The 15,521-nt window shown below is 37.2% G+C and overlaps 1 protein-coding gene across 2 annotated transcripts in view; it reads left to right on the forward strand.

The window, feature by feature from the left end:
* limk1a (LIM domain kinase 1a) overlaps positions 1-15,521 on the forward strand; it is a 52,718-nt gene that overhangs the window by 18,425 nt on the left and 18,772 nt on the right. For both annotated transcript variants that reach the window (XM_024277781.2, XM_024277782.2), the window contains one exon: positions 10,190-10,328. In XM_024277781.2, the coding sequence (XP_024133549.1) occupies positions 10,190-10,328 (139 nt within the window). The remainder of the gene's footprint in view (positions 1-10,189; positions 10,329-15,521) is intronic.

The raw sequence follows: 15,521 nt of genomic DNA on the forward strand, positions 1-15,521 counted from the left end.
ACAGTGTTTTATCGAAATTCTAGAAATTTTGATAAAGTTTTGCGCAAAAGTGTAATGGAAACGCAGCTATAGATAACACTTCGAACATGGCTAACTCTAATAATGTTGCTAACGCTTCTAACTTGGCTAATGACTTGGCTAATGACTTGGCTAACAAGTTCTAGAAGTTTTATTATGTGCTGCAAAGAAGATTGAGAGTTACAGGAATCGTGATTACACTAACGTGTCTAACACTTGTAACATATCTAATACTTCTAACGTAGGCTAACAATTATAACGTGGCTAACTTGGCTAACTTTTAGCATGCTGCAAACAAGTTGTAGAATTACTGCCTGGCCGAATCAAATTTTTTCCCCCTACCACAAAGACTTCTCCTTACCCCCCTCCTTTTAAAGTTATAAAACCGATGTTATATATTTTCTGAACGCTTTTGATGACATCATCGAGGGATAGTAATGTTTGAATTTGAAGACACTATGTTTCCAAAACTCATCTTTTAGAGGGCTAAATAAATGTTTAGGGGAAGTATTTGGATTTTGTTGTTTTTTTATTTATTTTTTTGGCTGAGAATTACAGGTATTGTTAAAGCGCCAACATGGCTAATGCTTCTAACGTGGACACCTTTGTCGTAGCTAACGTGTAGCATGTTACAAACAAGTTCTTACTGTGTTCATATAGTCCGACTCACTGACGGAGTTATCTCTGACTTTGGCTTTGCTTAATGTGCCTTCTGTATGCCTTTAGTTAGAAAATTGACTATTCATTGATGGTGCGCCTTATAATCCAATGCGCCTTAAAGTACAGAAAATACAATTTCTGAGGTGATAAATCTTCAACTCCGATGATCTACTGTGCTTCGATTGGTCAGGCTAAAAGAACCAGCCGTTTTTTACATCTTTTATTTTTGTTTTCTGCAGAAATTCTTAAACCAAAAGTATTTCTTCAACGAAAGAAGATCTTACTGTAGATTCTGAAATTGTATTGTGTTTTTAGGAAGACGTGCTTCATGGGGATATAACTGAAACTGACTCATTTCTCTTAAATTTCTGTACCACTTCTGCAAAGTCAAAGACGTCAGTCCACCACGTGAATCGCACTTCTAAGTCTGGAAAAACCAAAAGCCTAAAATTTCTTTTTTACTTCCTTTTTACCAAAATGAAAATAAATTGCTGTATTTTTAGGAAATACTGCACTTTTTCTTAAAAAAAAAGAATGGAAAAACAATGCTGTGGCTTTTCTCTCCATGCTTGCTCACAGTTTTCACAGGTAACATTTGCATTGCAAAAAAAGGGTTGGCATATCTTGTGGAGCATAATCTCCCTTCTTTAAACTCCAACCTTTAGCCCTCTCCACTGTACTTTAATCACACTTTGAAATTTTCATTTTGTGCCACAGCTGATAGAGGCCACACTTAAATCCTGAATGTGATTATTAAAAAAAGTAGATTAGAACCTTCATTTTGCTGACAAAGTCATGACTGACCTCCATCGTTTTGAAATATGCTGCTGGAATCATAGACAAAAACCAGTGAAAGGCATAAATATCAGCTTTTTTCTTAAGGTGATAATTTGTTTTTTATAGAATTTTAAAGCAAAAATGATGAAAACAAACGTATTTGTTTTTAACTAGTTCATGTTTAGATGGATTTGAAGGAGACTGTCAGGAGAAAGTATCGGTGTGCCTGAAGTGCATTTCAATACGTTTTTGTTTATGCATTCAGTAAAAAATTCCATCCGCCCCATCCATATTTATCTGGGTGATGTTCCCGAGGAGCTGGGGTTTATTCACTGTATAACAGCTGAGAATAAGGGAAAGGCAAGATTTTAACATGTACAGAAAGCCTTGTCCATCAGAAGCTACATTTCCATTGACTATGAAATTGCGCAAATTGGATTTGCAATAATCAATTCACCCAATGAAAACACTTTTGTTTGATTAAATGAGTCACGTGTCCAACAACCGGTAACCACCGATACCACAGGCGCCAAAAGAGGTCCCACAGCATCGTACACCGTGTCATAAAGAATTTTTGGATCCACAGCTCCTCTGTAAAATCACAATCCACAATTTTCCAAAATCTCTTCAGCCGCTCTCACGTAGCTTGCCTCTCACGCCGACGTCTCCTTTGATAGATGACAAACACTAGTGCCTGGCAGAACTTTGAATGTAAATCAAAGTATTGTTCACATCTGTCGGTGTGTTTCAGAATGACGTGAGTTGGTTTGCCCTTATTTGCATAATTATGATTTAATGGAAGCTGTGTGATTGCAACGTTGTTATTTTTTTCTGACATTTCTAGAATTAAAAAGAAAAAATGTGCGTATGTGCAAAGTCCAGAACCTCTCCTCGTCACTTTTTGACAATTTTGGTGTCCCCAACTCGTCATTTTTTTGACTTGCTGATTGTTCGTAAAATCCACGGTCCGCAACCCTCAGGACACAGTATTGGATGCGGTACCGGATGAGTTCTGGAACCAGACGCGTGTCCAGTACCGCATCTGGTTCGCACCCTGTATCGCATGTTGTAGAAGTCTGCTACCACGTCTGGTGCAGGGTTACAGTTAGAGCACCTGATTTTGTTGTACTGGTGCACTCCACGTGCGGAGTTTGGGGACCTGTGATTTAATGGGAACAGCATCAAAAAATGACAAGTTGGGGACACCCAAAACATCATAAAGTGACGCCTGAACCATACTTTGGAGTGAGAATGTGTTGAAAAGTCAGTTTAGAAACATAGTTTAACCAACTATTAAATGCCTGTTTTGGACTATAGTTACCCCCTTTACGCCTGACTTTATTTCCAGCTATGAAAAAAAAATATATCATTATGTTTTTGCTTTTAAGTAGATGTTACATTTAGGTCATTTTGGAGCAGAAATGGTTTGTCAGAATACCTGGATTAAATCTAATTGTAAATCTAATTTAAGCACCTGAATAGCACAAAACCAAAGGATTTAAACCAGGACTCTTCATTCTAACAACATTCCGGTTCCAATCATGCTGGAGTGCATCCTGCAGTTTCTCAGAATGCAACAAAGTCTCAGTAACTTGAACTTTTATCCTGATGATTTCACTCCATCCTGTGTGGAGTTTGAACAGATCTTGTCAGTGAGATCCACTGATGAATGAGAGAGACTGAATAGCACTCATCCTGGTTCCCATACCTCTCTGAAGGCTGGAACAAGAAGGCCCTGACTGCGCTAACAGTCAGGATGGCTTAACAGCCACAAAGAAGGCTGCTGCTGCCGCCCCGCACCTCATTCATCCACTGAGCCTCCTGTTTACAGACTGAATTGATAAAGAGACTGTCTCCCACCGTGTGAAACATTTGTTCAGCAGAGTTGAGGCCGTGGAGGGTGCAGCTTTTTTTTGCTGCTCTTTAAAATGCAGCGCCCGCTTCCTCCTCTTTGCTGCAGGAGCTGCGGATACTCCGTACATGTCAGTGGCAATGCTGCTGCTGAGCTGGCGTTTGCCAAGGTCAGGGGAACAAATTCAAATCTGACTGGTTGAGGGATTTCCTGATGGAGTTTAAAGCCAGCGCACACAAAAACGGGGGTTTAGCCATGATGTCAACTTTTTCCATGTGCAAAGGGTGACTTCATCGCTGTGGCATTCTGTGTTGCCATGGAGAAGGAGGAGGAGGGAGGATGGGCACAAAAAGGGGCGCATGGGAACCAGACGAATGTGTCTGTGCCGCTTGTGTTAATGTGTAAAGGTTGGAGAAAAGAAAAAAAAGAAAGCCGTAAAGCGGATCCAAAACCCCACATTTGGTAGCTCACCTACCGTCCAGGTGAAATGATTAAGGACACAAGGAAATATCAACCAATGGGAATTTGGCTGAGGACCAGGAATGCTGGTCTATTTATGTTTACTCTGAAGGGGCGACGGGGGATCTCCCCAGACGGTCTGCCATTTCCTGTGCTCAACTTTCACCCGTCTAAACATGCGTGTGTGTGTGCCCACTCCCCTCTCCGACCTTCTCAGAGGTCATTCTTTGTCTTTGTCAGCGAGCTTACTCTGCGAGTGCAGCAACTACAGCAGCTGAGCTCTGACACGTTCATGCAGTACGTTCATTTGTTTCTGTCACCATCCCACTCTGCAGGCTTCACGCTCATTGTCACTTCTTTTCTTTTTTTTTTCTGTTTTTTGCCAGAAGGCCGGGTTCATCTCTGTATTGGCTTATTGATCAGAGCCACTCCAAAGCATTTGCGCTGTCTTTGCAGAGGTTTTGATGATGGATGTCCTCCTGAGATAAGGGAAAGGGTGAATGATTTAATAATAAATGATGCATACAGAGTGCGTGCGTGAATATGTTGCAAAGGCGTAGCTCTTTCGAAAATCTTTTAGCTTTGCATTTGTCTTTTTATTATTATCCAATCCCACACCTCCAACAGGATGAACGCCGTTTGCTTTGGATCTCTCCTGTTTCCTCTACATCATTCCGAGGCCCATGGCTACAATCACACACCCACATATTCACACAAGTGTGGACGTAAAACACTGAGCAGATGAAGACAGAGTTGGTGTGTAAAAGTCCAAGAACACGCTGGTTTGTTTTTATTTTCCTGTAGGACGCTGTAACTAGAAAGAGCGGACTGAGCCTTTCAGGCTGCTATGTTTTTATTAAAGCTATAATGATTGCTGATGTGAAAAAAACATTGTTAAAAGCTTTGCATATTAAAGCATTTGCTGGTTTTTTTTTGTTGTTTGGAAGTGTATGTCTATACTGAGCAAAAACAAAGGACTTCAGGATGTCAGACACAGACTTAAAAAGCCAAAACAAACAAAAAAAATATTATTTGCTCATAAAAAAATATGGTTTGTATTCAAAATTCAGTAACAAAGTAAATAGAAAGCACTGGTTGCTATTGAAGAGGAATAAAAGCTTTAAAATGAGACCTCAGATATTAACACAGTTTGACTAAATAAGGGCTTTAAAATAATTCTATTTTTAATTCTTAGTGAATGGGTCTTAACATTTTATGTCTTGTCATTGCAAATAATCTCCTGTCTTCGGATGCATGCTCAGCAGTTACCAGCGAATGTGGATGGAAATGGATCAAACATTTGTGTTTAAAACCATTTAGTCATTTTCAGTGTAATTGCACTATTTACAAAATGTGTGTTAAATTGTATTTTTTTTTACTTTAAGTAATGCCTATTCAGAAAAGAAATAATGGTGAAAGTTTTTTTCTAAACGTTTGAACAGTGTTAAATGGAATGGTGCGATGAATAAAACCTGTTCTTAGAATGATTTGAGTAATTCCAACTATATTTCATATTTGTTGGTCAAAGTCAAATCTTCCAGGAAATTCTTAAATCACCTGCAAAGACTTTCAAACTAATCCTTTATTGAAGTGTGAGTTCAGATCAGTGTTGCATCTGAAAATGGCAAAAGACAATCCCGTCACAGGAAGAAAAAAAAAGTTAAATGTTAAATGCTTTATATATTTTTAATATTTTCTTTTTGTTTTCCATCATAGTATTTAACTCCACCCATCCTCTCTGACTGTTGAGCTCATTGTGCTAACAGGAACTGGCTAATCATGTTAGGTATTGACCCAGGTCAGGCTGTCAACATGATAAACGCATGAGGAGTCATTAAAGCACAATATAGCATGAAACGTATCCAACCCGTCATCGCAGGTGAAATGATTTCATGTACAGCATGAAAAATGGATTTCTGGATAAACGGCTAAAAGATAAAAACATTTCTGCACCATGCACCCTTTTTACAGTATTGTTTTAAACTGTAGTTTATAGTTTCTTTGTATTGGTTTAAAATACAGTTTTTTGTGTTTTTAGGGTAAACATTTAAACTTTTTGACATTTTTTTTTCAACATTTGTTTTTATTTATTTTAATTTTAAGATTTAAAAGTCTATAGCATGTAAAATAATTATCTTCTCGCCTTCTAAAGGCTTATTCTGTTTCTAAAACCATTATAAGTTGAATATTTGGTAGAATTTGTGATCAAGTACTGCAGAAGTAATACCGATTTCTGGATAGTACTTTTCCTGATGTCTAAAAGTCTGATTTGTTTTGATAGTTTAATTGTAATTTTACCAAAAGTATTATATTTTTCGCTAAGCGCATAGTGATATTTCACAGCATGCAAGCTCATGACACAGCACTTTTACATAAAATAAAATTCTGCACCATTTTCCTTACGTGTAGTATTTTTTTAAACTGTAGTTTATTATTTTACTCTTTGTATTGGTTTCAATTTAAATTTTTGTGTCTTTAGGGTAAATATTTCTTTTGACATTTTTTTTTTCAACATTTGTTTTTATTTATTTTAATTTTAAGATTTGAAAGTCTATAGTATGTAAAATAATTAGCTTCTTGCTTTCTAGAAGCTAATTTGGTTTCTGAAACCGTTAAAAGGTGGAGTCATTGGTAGAATTTGTGATGAAATGTTACAGAAATTGTAATTTTTAGGAAAAACTTTTCTGTATGACTAAAAATCTGACTTGTTTTTATAGCTTAAGGTAATAGTAATTAAAAATTATTCTATTTTCACTAAGCGTATTGTGATATTTTGTAGCATGCTAGCTCATGACACGGTACTTTCACATAATGCTACAAGCTAAGTTAGCTTCTGCTTAGCTTTGCCCAAAAGTGGGTCAGAACTGTAAAACAGGAAATGACATCATCAACTTAAATATCTGAGCTGCTTATTAATAGGTTTTTGACAGACTTCATTGCTCAGTCTTTTACAAAAACAAACAAATTAAAACCATAAAATATGTTCGTGTTTGTAATATCAAAATCTGAGTTTGTCATATCTGGCCATAATATAAAAATTATAAATAGAACAAAATAAATATAATGAAGCTTTTTTAATGTTGTTGCAGACTTTATTAAAGAACCATTTATCTCTAATCATGCACAAAGAATTTTCCCACTGATAAAATGCTTTATTGTCAGCACTCAAGGCTATCTCTAAAACTGCAGATACTGTGTAAGCAAAAGTGACGGGCCTGAACAGATACCAGATCGGTGTGGACTCAGATGAAAGAAGGTCAGGAACTCCAAACAAGCCAGCCTCCTATTGACCTAGAGGAGGAATTTATTACTCCCTCAGACACTTTCAGCTAATTCCCTTTGAGAGTTAGGCAGAGGAGGGTTAGTGGCTGTTATTGCTCGTTTCCTGCTGACTGATCCGATTACACTGAATGGTATTGTTGTGTTTTGAGTTTGGGATGGACATATGGTAGCAGCTAATTATTTTTTTCTGTGTACCAGCCTATTATATAATCCACATTATTACTACACCTTATTGTGTTTTTCTGTTATTTGCAAAAATAAATAAAATCCTTTTAAAGTCATACTCAACCATATTTTGCGAAATTCTAATTATTCAGTTTTTAGCCAAAATTGAAAAATATCTACTGTGTTTCAGGACATTATTTCTGCAAAGTGGCAGTAGCTCATCAGAAATTTGCCTGAGTTGTGGGCAGGAGTAAGCCTACACTGATTTCCCATCATCCCTTTGTTTGTTACTACTAGCTTACAGCCCCTCACAACCCCAAGTTAACATTAGGGGTGCAGATGGCAGCTCAGATGAGGAAAATGAAGATGTTAATGGATCTATTTGTCTGCAAGTGGATGCATCAGAATGGATAGGATGGATATTTCATGTAAAATATGTAAAAAAAAAAAGCAACAAAAACATGATAAAAGCCCAATTTTCATTGGAGTGGGTCTTTGACTTTTGCTGAGGAATGTCTTTGAGCTCTGCAGAATGTGTGGATTTTCCTCCCAGTTGCATTTTGGGAGCGTCATATCTGAGCAAGCAAAGGCTGTATTAACACTGATAATCCTCTTAAATGTGGATGCCAGTGCGCCCAGTCCTGGTGACTCCAATACACAAAACGCGCTTCAACATGTGATTAACACACATCTGAAAAATTAACATGAAATCTGCTCTGCTGCTTTCTGCAGCACCTCAGAGATGAAAGCCAGTGGCAGAAACTTGGCCTCTCCATCTGGGAGTTTTTCATCATCCTCTCCCCCATGTCTTTAATGCTCTGCTGCCACTCCCATTTCTGCTCCCAGAAAAATCGCTGTGTAGGAGCTGATCCTCAGTGCACTAAAGCCCTCCTGCCTGTTTAAGTGAACGCATCCTACCAAGTATGACTTTGCCTCAGCAGGGATTTATAGTAAAAGACAGTTATTGAGCGGTAGAACAGCTGAGTAGCCGCTGCCTCTGTTTCCTAAAAGCCTTGACCTACTTCCAGGTCTCCTCATCCCGCCTTTCCTCCAAACATGCTGCATACTGAAGCAGCTCTGCAACAATCTGCTGAGCTGCAGCAAAGCTCTGAATTCAGAATTCAGACACTGGGGAGACTGTCTGTCTCTCTAACAGATAAATGGCATCTGTGTCTGCCTGTGTTTCAAGGTCATACGTGCATTTGGGTTGCATGCAAAGATGCCAAGCCCTAAGGCAACGAAGGGTTGATGATTTTAGGAAATATTTTAGCTCGTTATTGCTTGACTGACCAGGCAAATAAATGCTGAACAGAAAAATAGCAAGGAAGAGCTGAGGTTGCACATTTGGGAACATGGTTTTGATTAAGCCTCTAATTATACGTGGACAAGAAATTAAATCCAGATATGATTTAAACATGAGAAGCAAACCATGTTAAACTACATTTAAAAAAGGAATACTCATCTCTTATCAGAACCCTAAAATTTTTTAATTACTCTTCATAGGCTTCAGGACATTTTTTTGACACTACAAGCTCAGCAAAACCACTAAACTCATGACTCTAATGATGCAGTAATTGCTGCGCTATTATTTTGAAGCAGCACTCAGCTTCTGGTCCTTTCAGAGCAAAAGCCTTTCTGAACAGCGACATGTCCAGACGTCTGGGTGATCCCACTGTGAAGGAGTGGACACACTCACTTTGTCATCCATGTTAGACAGAGATCTCCACAGATTATAAACACGAGCTTGCTGGTATGTCAGCCGTGCATTAACTCCAGCGCATTTGTGTCTTTGAAAGGGATTAGCCCACATTTTGATTTATGCGGTGACATATGTGCTTACTTACGTGTGCTTATAGCTGGACAGTTGTCTTCCTGCTCATCCAGTTTTTATTTCCCAAAAGGCGCGTCTGATTCATGTGAAATGTATGAGATAAAACCCGTTTCTTGGGTAGCGTTTTTTATCTGTCATCAGTTACTATGAACTCACTTTAAGCTGTTTATCTTGTTTACTTCCAGTGTTCAGTTCTAATGTAATCATTTGTCTTTTCGTTTCACCAAATCCTTTTTTTTTGTCCGAATTAACTGGTAAAAATACTAAACAAACCACTGAAGTAACATGTACCTCATGAAACCTTGTGTACTACCGAGTAATACCTGATGTACTTGATGTAAAGTTTAACCACACGTTTAGTTTTCTCTTTTTTATGCCATTACTCAGCTCCTGTTGAGCTCGGTTGTAGCTGTGTGTTTTGGTGTGATCACATGTTAAGTGATGTGTAGGACAAGTCCACAAAGGGTGTTATTGTAGCTGTAGAACTGTAATTTGTAGTATTGCAGGCTGTCATTAGGAAGGTTATAGCACACTTTACAACACTCACTGAAATTTTAGGTTCTGGTAGCTTGAAAGTCTGTTTTCTTTACTGCTAAAAATCTATGACAGTTCTTGTTAAATGTTCACAAGCAGTCAATAAATGTGTTAGAAATAGTTATTTTGTCACTCAGTAAGCTAAATAATCAATCAAGTATTTAATTTTTTATAGGTATAGAGATGCGTTCTTTACTACAAATCAGTTCAATTAATTAATTCACGATTCAATTAGATTTTTATTCAGCAAATTTTATAAAAAAATGTATTTTTATTTACCAAAGTTTCTTTCTAAAAGCAATTTTTTGTGTTATTAAAAAATCTTCACAGAAACTGAGCAAAGCTGAAACTCTTGCAGCAACATTCTTAAATTAATATCGTCAAGGCGGCAGACGCGAATTTGTATAAATGTAGCATAATTGAAGTTTTATTTTGATGGAAAATTTCCGTCTTATAATGATTTCATTTCATTCTTTATAAAACCAGCTCTGATTGGTATAAATAGTTATTTTCTTCGCACTCAATAATTACAAACGTCTACACTTTTATGTTGACTACAAAGGGGGATTTTTCTCTGCAGTTGCTCATAAATCATTGTCATCTGTTCTCAGGTGTTGTGAGTGCAGCGCCTCGCTGTCCCACTGGTATTATGAAAAAGATGGTCAGCTCTTCTGCAAGAAGGACTACTGGGCCAAATTTGGGGAGCTGTGCCACGGCTGCAGCGACCCGATCACCACCGGCCTCATCATGGTAAGACGATCAGCTGATTTGTCCCTCATCACCCCCCACTCACCCTTTGTGAGCTGATAAAACTCAGGTTACACCCTGGAGCTGTGACGCTCTGGTCAGGCAGGCGTACGCACACCTGAGTCCACACATTTACCGCCGCTCTTTGTGGACCGATACAGGATCGGTGCCAGACCTGTAACTGACCCTAATCCAGATGGCTACTTTTTCAGTCTTCCGGACCACCAGGGAAAGTCATAGTTGTTGTGACAGGACAGAGGATTGTGTGTACGGATGCGGTCACAACAAATAGACCTGACTGACTGGAGATGATGCTGCATCCAAAAGAAGCTTTTTGCTGATTAGTAATGAAGTCAAAAGGAAAACACTATCGCCTGAAAATACTCATCTTGTTCAAATGAAATGACTTAGTCTTTTTACACCACAAACAACACAGTGGTCTGTTCAGTTTTAATTAGTCAAGTTGTTTTTGAGTATGTTTACTAAAATTTGACTGTTTAGTAGGGCTAGGCGATATGGTATTTTTTATATCTTGATATAGGCGATAATGATAAAAATCATGATATAAACCAAATATGAAATCAAATTTGAAAACTCTGCGGTTAAAAAAAGAAATGTGTAATCATCAGAAGATTGTTTAGATTTTAAAACGTATTATATATATATAAAACTGGCGAGTGTCAATTTTGAACCCTTCAAAATAAAAGTCTATCACGATGGACTCGTTCCTCTATTCAGAAAAAATGACATTGTGAAATATATCGCTACTGTTTAGCTTTAGTTATTTGTTTTTGTGGGGTTTTTTTCAGCATTTTGAGATATAAGTCGTATATTCAGAGAAAAATGTTAAAGTTGCAAAATTGATGTTATTTTGGGGGGTTGAGTAAACGGCAGCTTTTTTATGACTACATATTATATTTTACTTAAAAATAGAACTTGTAAAAAGAAATTGAAGTTTCTTTTTGAAAATGTTAACATTTTTAAATGAACTTGAGCGGAAAAAAATGTAAATTCTAAGAATTTTGAGATAAAATTCAGAATGCTAAAGAATAAGTTAGAATTTGGATATTAATGTACTTAATGTAGGAATGATCTCTCTTTTGATCATTAGTTGTCACTACTTTTGTTTTTCTTTGGATACATTTAAGACTTTTTTTATTTTTGTTGTTTTAAAATAACCATGTTTTCCTTTTATTGCATTGCACTCACAGAGATAATCCTTACTTTTTTCAAAAATAATATATTGTAACAAAAAAAAGCTACAGATTTCTTTGATGAATAAATTCAAACCACTATCCAGATGCAAAGTTGGTTTAGTGATGCAGAATTTTATTACAGCCTAAAAAATTAAAGCATCTCCCAGTTGTTCATTTTTTAAAATGAAGCTTCTACAAACAGCACATAAACGAGTTTTTGTAATTAACTGTATTTTATGACATATTTTGTTAATGATTGGTCAAGTTTTAGTCTGTCAGCCCCACAATTGTGTTGATCTCTGCCAGGAATGACTTCCGTTGTTTTGAATGGGAAGTTGTCTGGTGTTTTTTTTTCATAATAAGGCTCCTCTTTTAGATGTTTGTTTAAACATGTTGCTCGTCTATTTTGCATAGAGATTATTTGAATGATCTGAAACTCAATTTGATTATTGGAAACTAACAAATGTGTTTTTGTTTGGTCCTATTTAAAAAAAAAAAAACTAACTCTGCCCAGTGCGTGAACTTTAGGTTTTTATGTCAGATACAACATAAGAATGGGACAAAATCTATATAATATTATTTTAATGAACAGATCTGTGGTTGTTAATGGTGTTTAGTGGCAATTTGATGTGATGAATTGCCTTCAGCAGTCCCATAAAGGCCGGTGGGCTGATTAAATCAATAATTCACTTTCTCTTGATGGCGGTCTGCTTACTTAGAACGGTAAAGCCGGCTTCTCTCTTGTCCAGTCTGACATGCACCGTGTCACAGCTCCATAGGGCAGAAATCATGAATTCCCCTGCTTTTCCCTGAGAATTTGATGCATCAATACAGTGAAGCACTTCCAGACAGACCGCCCTTTGCCCTGCACTCTTAGTAATGAAGCACCTTAGACACTCTGGGGTGATTAGGTGGATTGGTTGCTGCTTCCCTCAACTCATCTCGTTTATTGCTGCTCTCAATGAGCCTTAAAGATCGACGGCCGCTGCGGTTGTACTTTAGCCAATTTAAAGTCCGTCAGCTGTTCGGGCTAAAACGCAATTTCAGTCAGACTGTTTGTATTGCTATGTGACCGTTCAGGCCAAGGTAAGTCCATTCAAGCCACGCCCACTGGCGAGCAAAGTGCTGCACAGTCACTCTGACATGTGCGCTGGTCAGCAGGGAAACAGTCCTATTTTTAAGATGCACTGATGCTGCTGCACCTGAAATAGTGCAATCACGGTAAGTTCAAAACACTCTGTGACGCAGCGATGAGTCAGGCTGAAGGCCAAATTGTGGAACTCGTGGTCGGACGGTCGGGGTTTTCATCAACACTGCTCCCACATGCAAACTGTGTCAGAATTTGCTGCTGTTTGTCAACAGTTGTATACCTGCAACTTCATCCTCATTGGAAACGGTTTTATTGTTTTACTCTCGTCTATTTTTATTCTACCAACCCCCTTCATTAGGTTATTTTAACCAAAGATTAAAACTAAAATGATGTGGCTGTCATAATTCTAAATGTTTGGCTTTTTTTCCAGTATCATGTCTTAATTTACCATTTGAGGTGTAAATGAGAAAAAGTGCAAAAGTACACTTTTTAAACAAATATATATCAATTGGCATTTACAGCTCGGTTGACAAAATAGATTGATTTAAGCTTAAAAGATCAATAATCCATCCATAAAAGTAGAGATTGATCTAACTCGTAATGCTAAAGTCCGCTAGCTTGATGCTAACATATAATGGAATTTCCCATAGGACGGCCAATGCTAACACTTGTTCGACCTAAACATACATTACTGACTAAATTAACATCTTAATATATAAATTTCCAAATTCTTTTAAGGAAATATGTCTTTAAAGTAACCATTTTGTGGTCTAAAGCACCATTTTCTGCTCAAACTTTCTTCTTCTTCTGGAAAAAGATGTAAATGCTAGAGTGCAATCGCCACCTAATGGCCAAACTGAAACGCCCTCCAGGAGAAGTAGAACAATTGTTGGAGCTTCTCCTTCTGAGAATCCATGTAGCACTGTATGATTTTAACAATCTCATTATAAATTCACTAATACATTTTACAGTATGTGAACTGTATCAGATCAGTATGAACATCTTGATTCACAACAATTTGAATAAAGAGATTCCCAGAAAGGCAGTTTTGATCTTATTTTTAGTTTATATATGCTGCTCTCCTTCATGAGAAAAATGCTGCAAGAACATGTTGAAACCCCCCAAAAATAATCTTCATCAGAGTGGACCTTTAAAACTGATTTGAAAAACATGACGCAATCAAAGGGTAAATATAGGAAGCTGTCCCGGCCATGCCTTTAGCATGAGCTGGAACATAGGTGGTAGCACAGCATTTCTCTTATTTGTTCAACCTGTTCATCCCCATTGCAGTTTCTCTGCTGCATTAGTATCAAGAGTGGATTGTCTTAAAGCATTCTCCAACCAACTTTTGATTTTTAGGTTCACTTAGGGAATTCACAAAGTGAATCAAAATGGGGAAATGAAATGTAAAAGTTCAAAGTCTGAATTTTTGTTTTTAATCTTAAATTGATATTTTTTTGAATTTTTATCTTGGCACAAAAATAATCTCTAGTGCGTTTCCCATCTTTTCATTCAACAAAAAGTTGTCTGCAATGTTTCTAAGTCCAGCGATTAAAGGAAACCTCAATTATTTTTTATCAAAAACTGAAGAAGAGTGAAAAACTAAATTAAAACATTATTGAACCAAAGAATCTGAACTAAAGACTAAAGATATTTACAATTGGAAACAACAACGCTACATATTCTCAAACGTGTGACTTCTGAAACCCTCATTCTTCTAACAATAGTTTTAATGACTCAAAGTTGTCATTGTAGATGTTACCATGGCGCACAATGTTTGATGATAAGAGGTGATCAACATGCGCCAAAGTATCTGACTAATAGTGAACCGCTGTATTTCTGGGACACAACTGACTGTCACAAGGTGTGGCCCATATGAGTTTTGTGCTTTAGAAATAACATTTATAAAATTAAAGCCACAACCTGATTCACAAATATGTGTAGTTATAATGAAAGGAAATTAGTTTTAAATATCTACCAAAAGCAGGTAACCAGCTGAATGAAATGGCACTCGTGCTGCTGCTGCCATGAATTTGCATTGTTGTGTTTTTCCTGCATATCTTGTTTCTGTGGAGCTTTAGTCATGTGATGGAGGTATGTCCCTAATAAACCCACATCAAACTCTTGTTTTGCTTTTCCTGAAACGATCAAATGTTTGAAGATGGATGTATTTCTTTGAAATCATGAGGACTTGTGGGGTTTTTTTGGGGTTTATGTTCCTTTCTGAAACATAAAAATAGCATGTTGTGAGGTTAAGTCATGCATGGTACTTTTTACTTTGATCCAACGACTATTTTCACTTCCACTCTCTAATGTTTGAATCTATTATTCATTCAAAGGTATTATATAATTAGCTTGAGTTCAAATGTTGTTTTTAGGCAATTTCTTTAAATATATTTTCCTAGGACACCTCTGAGTTGTGGGTGGCACTATTTACATGGGGTAAGCCTCAGCTGATTTCCCATCATCCCTTTGTTTACAGATTGCTTACAGTCTCTCGCAACCCCAAGCAATCCACGTTCAGTGTGTGATGCTGCTAAACTGATTTTATTGCTCTTTAGGACACACATTTAAAGTGAGAAAGTTGTTTTGCTCGACTGTCAGACTCGTGGAAATTCCCAGATCTGCACATTTTTTGTCATCTCACTCTAGTATGAGGTAACTGTCAGTGAAGAGGAATCTGCCCATTGTTTCCGTACACTCCCACGACGAACATTTCTGAGAGAAAAAAGGCATGTGGCCTACGTGGTAAATATTTATTGAATATTTTTGAACTGACTTCCCTTATTTTTGTGTAGATTTTAGCTTCCACATTCTAGAAGCTCATCTCCAGCGTTCTTTATGTTCTGGTCTTTGAATGTTTGAACCAGAGATCTTAGCTTGATAATTGTTCATTTTAAACAGACATTT

The sequence above is a fragment of the Oryzias melastigma genome, linkage group LG13 (assembly GCF_002922805.2).
Source record: "Oryzias melastigma strain HK-1 linkage group LG13, ASM292280v2, whole genome shotgun sequence".
Classification (NCBI taxonomy): Eukaryota; Metazoa; Chordata; class Actinopteri; order Beloniformes; family Adrianichthyidae; genus Oryzias; species Oryzias melastigma.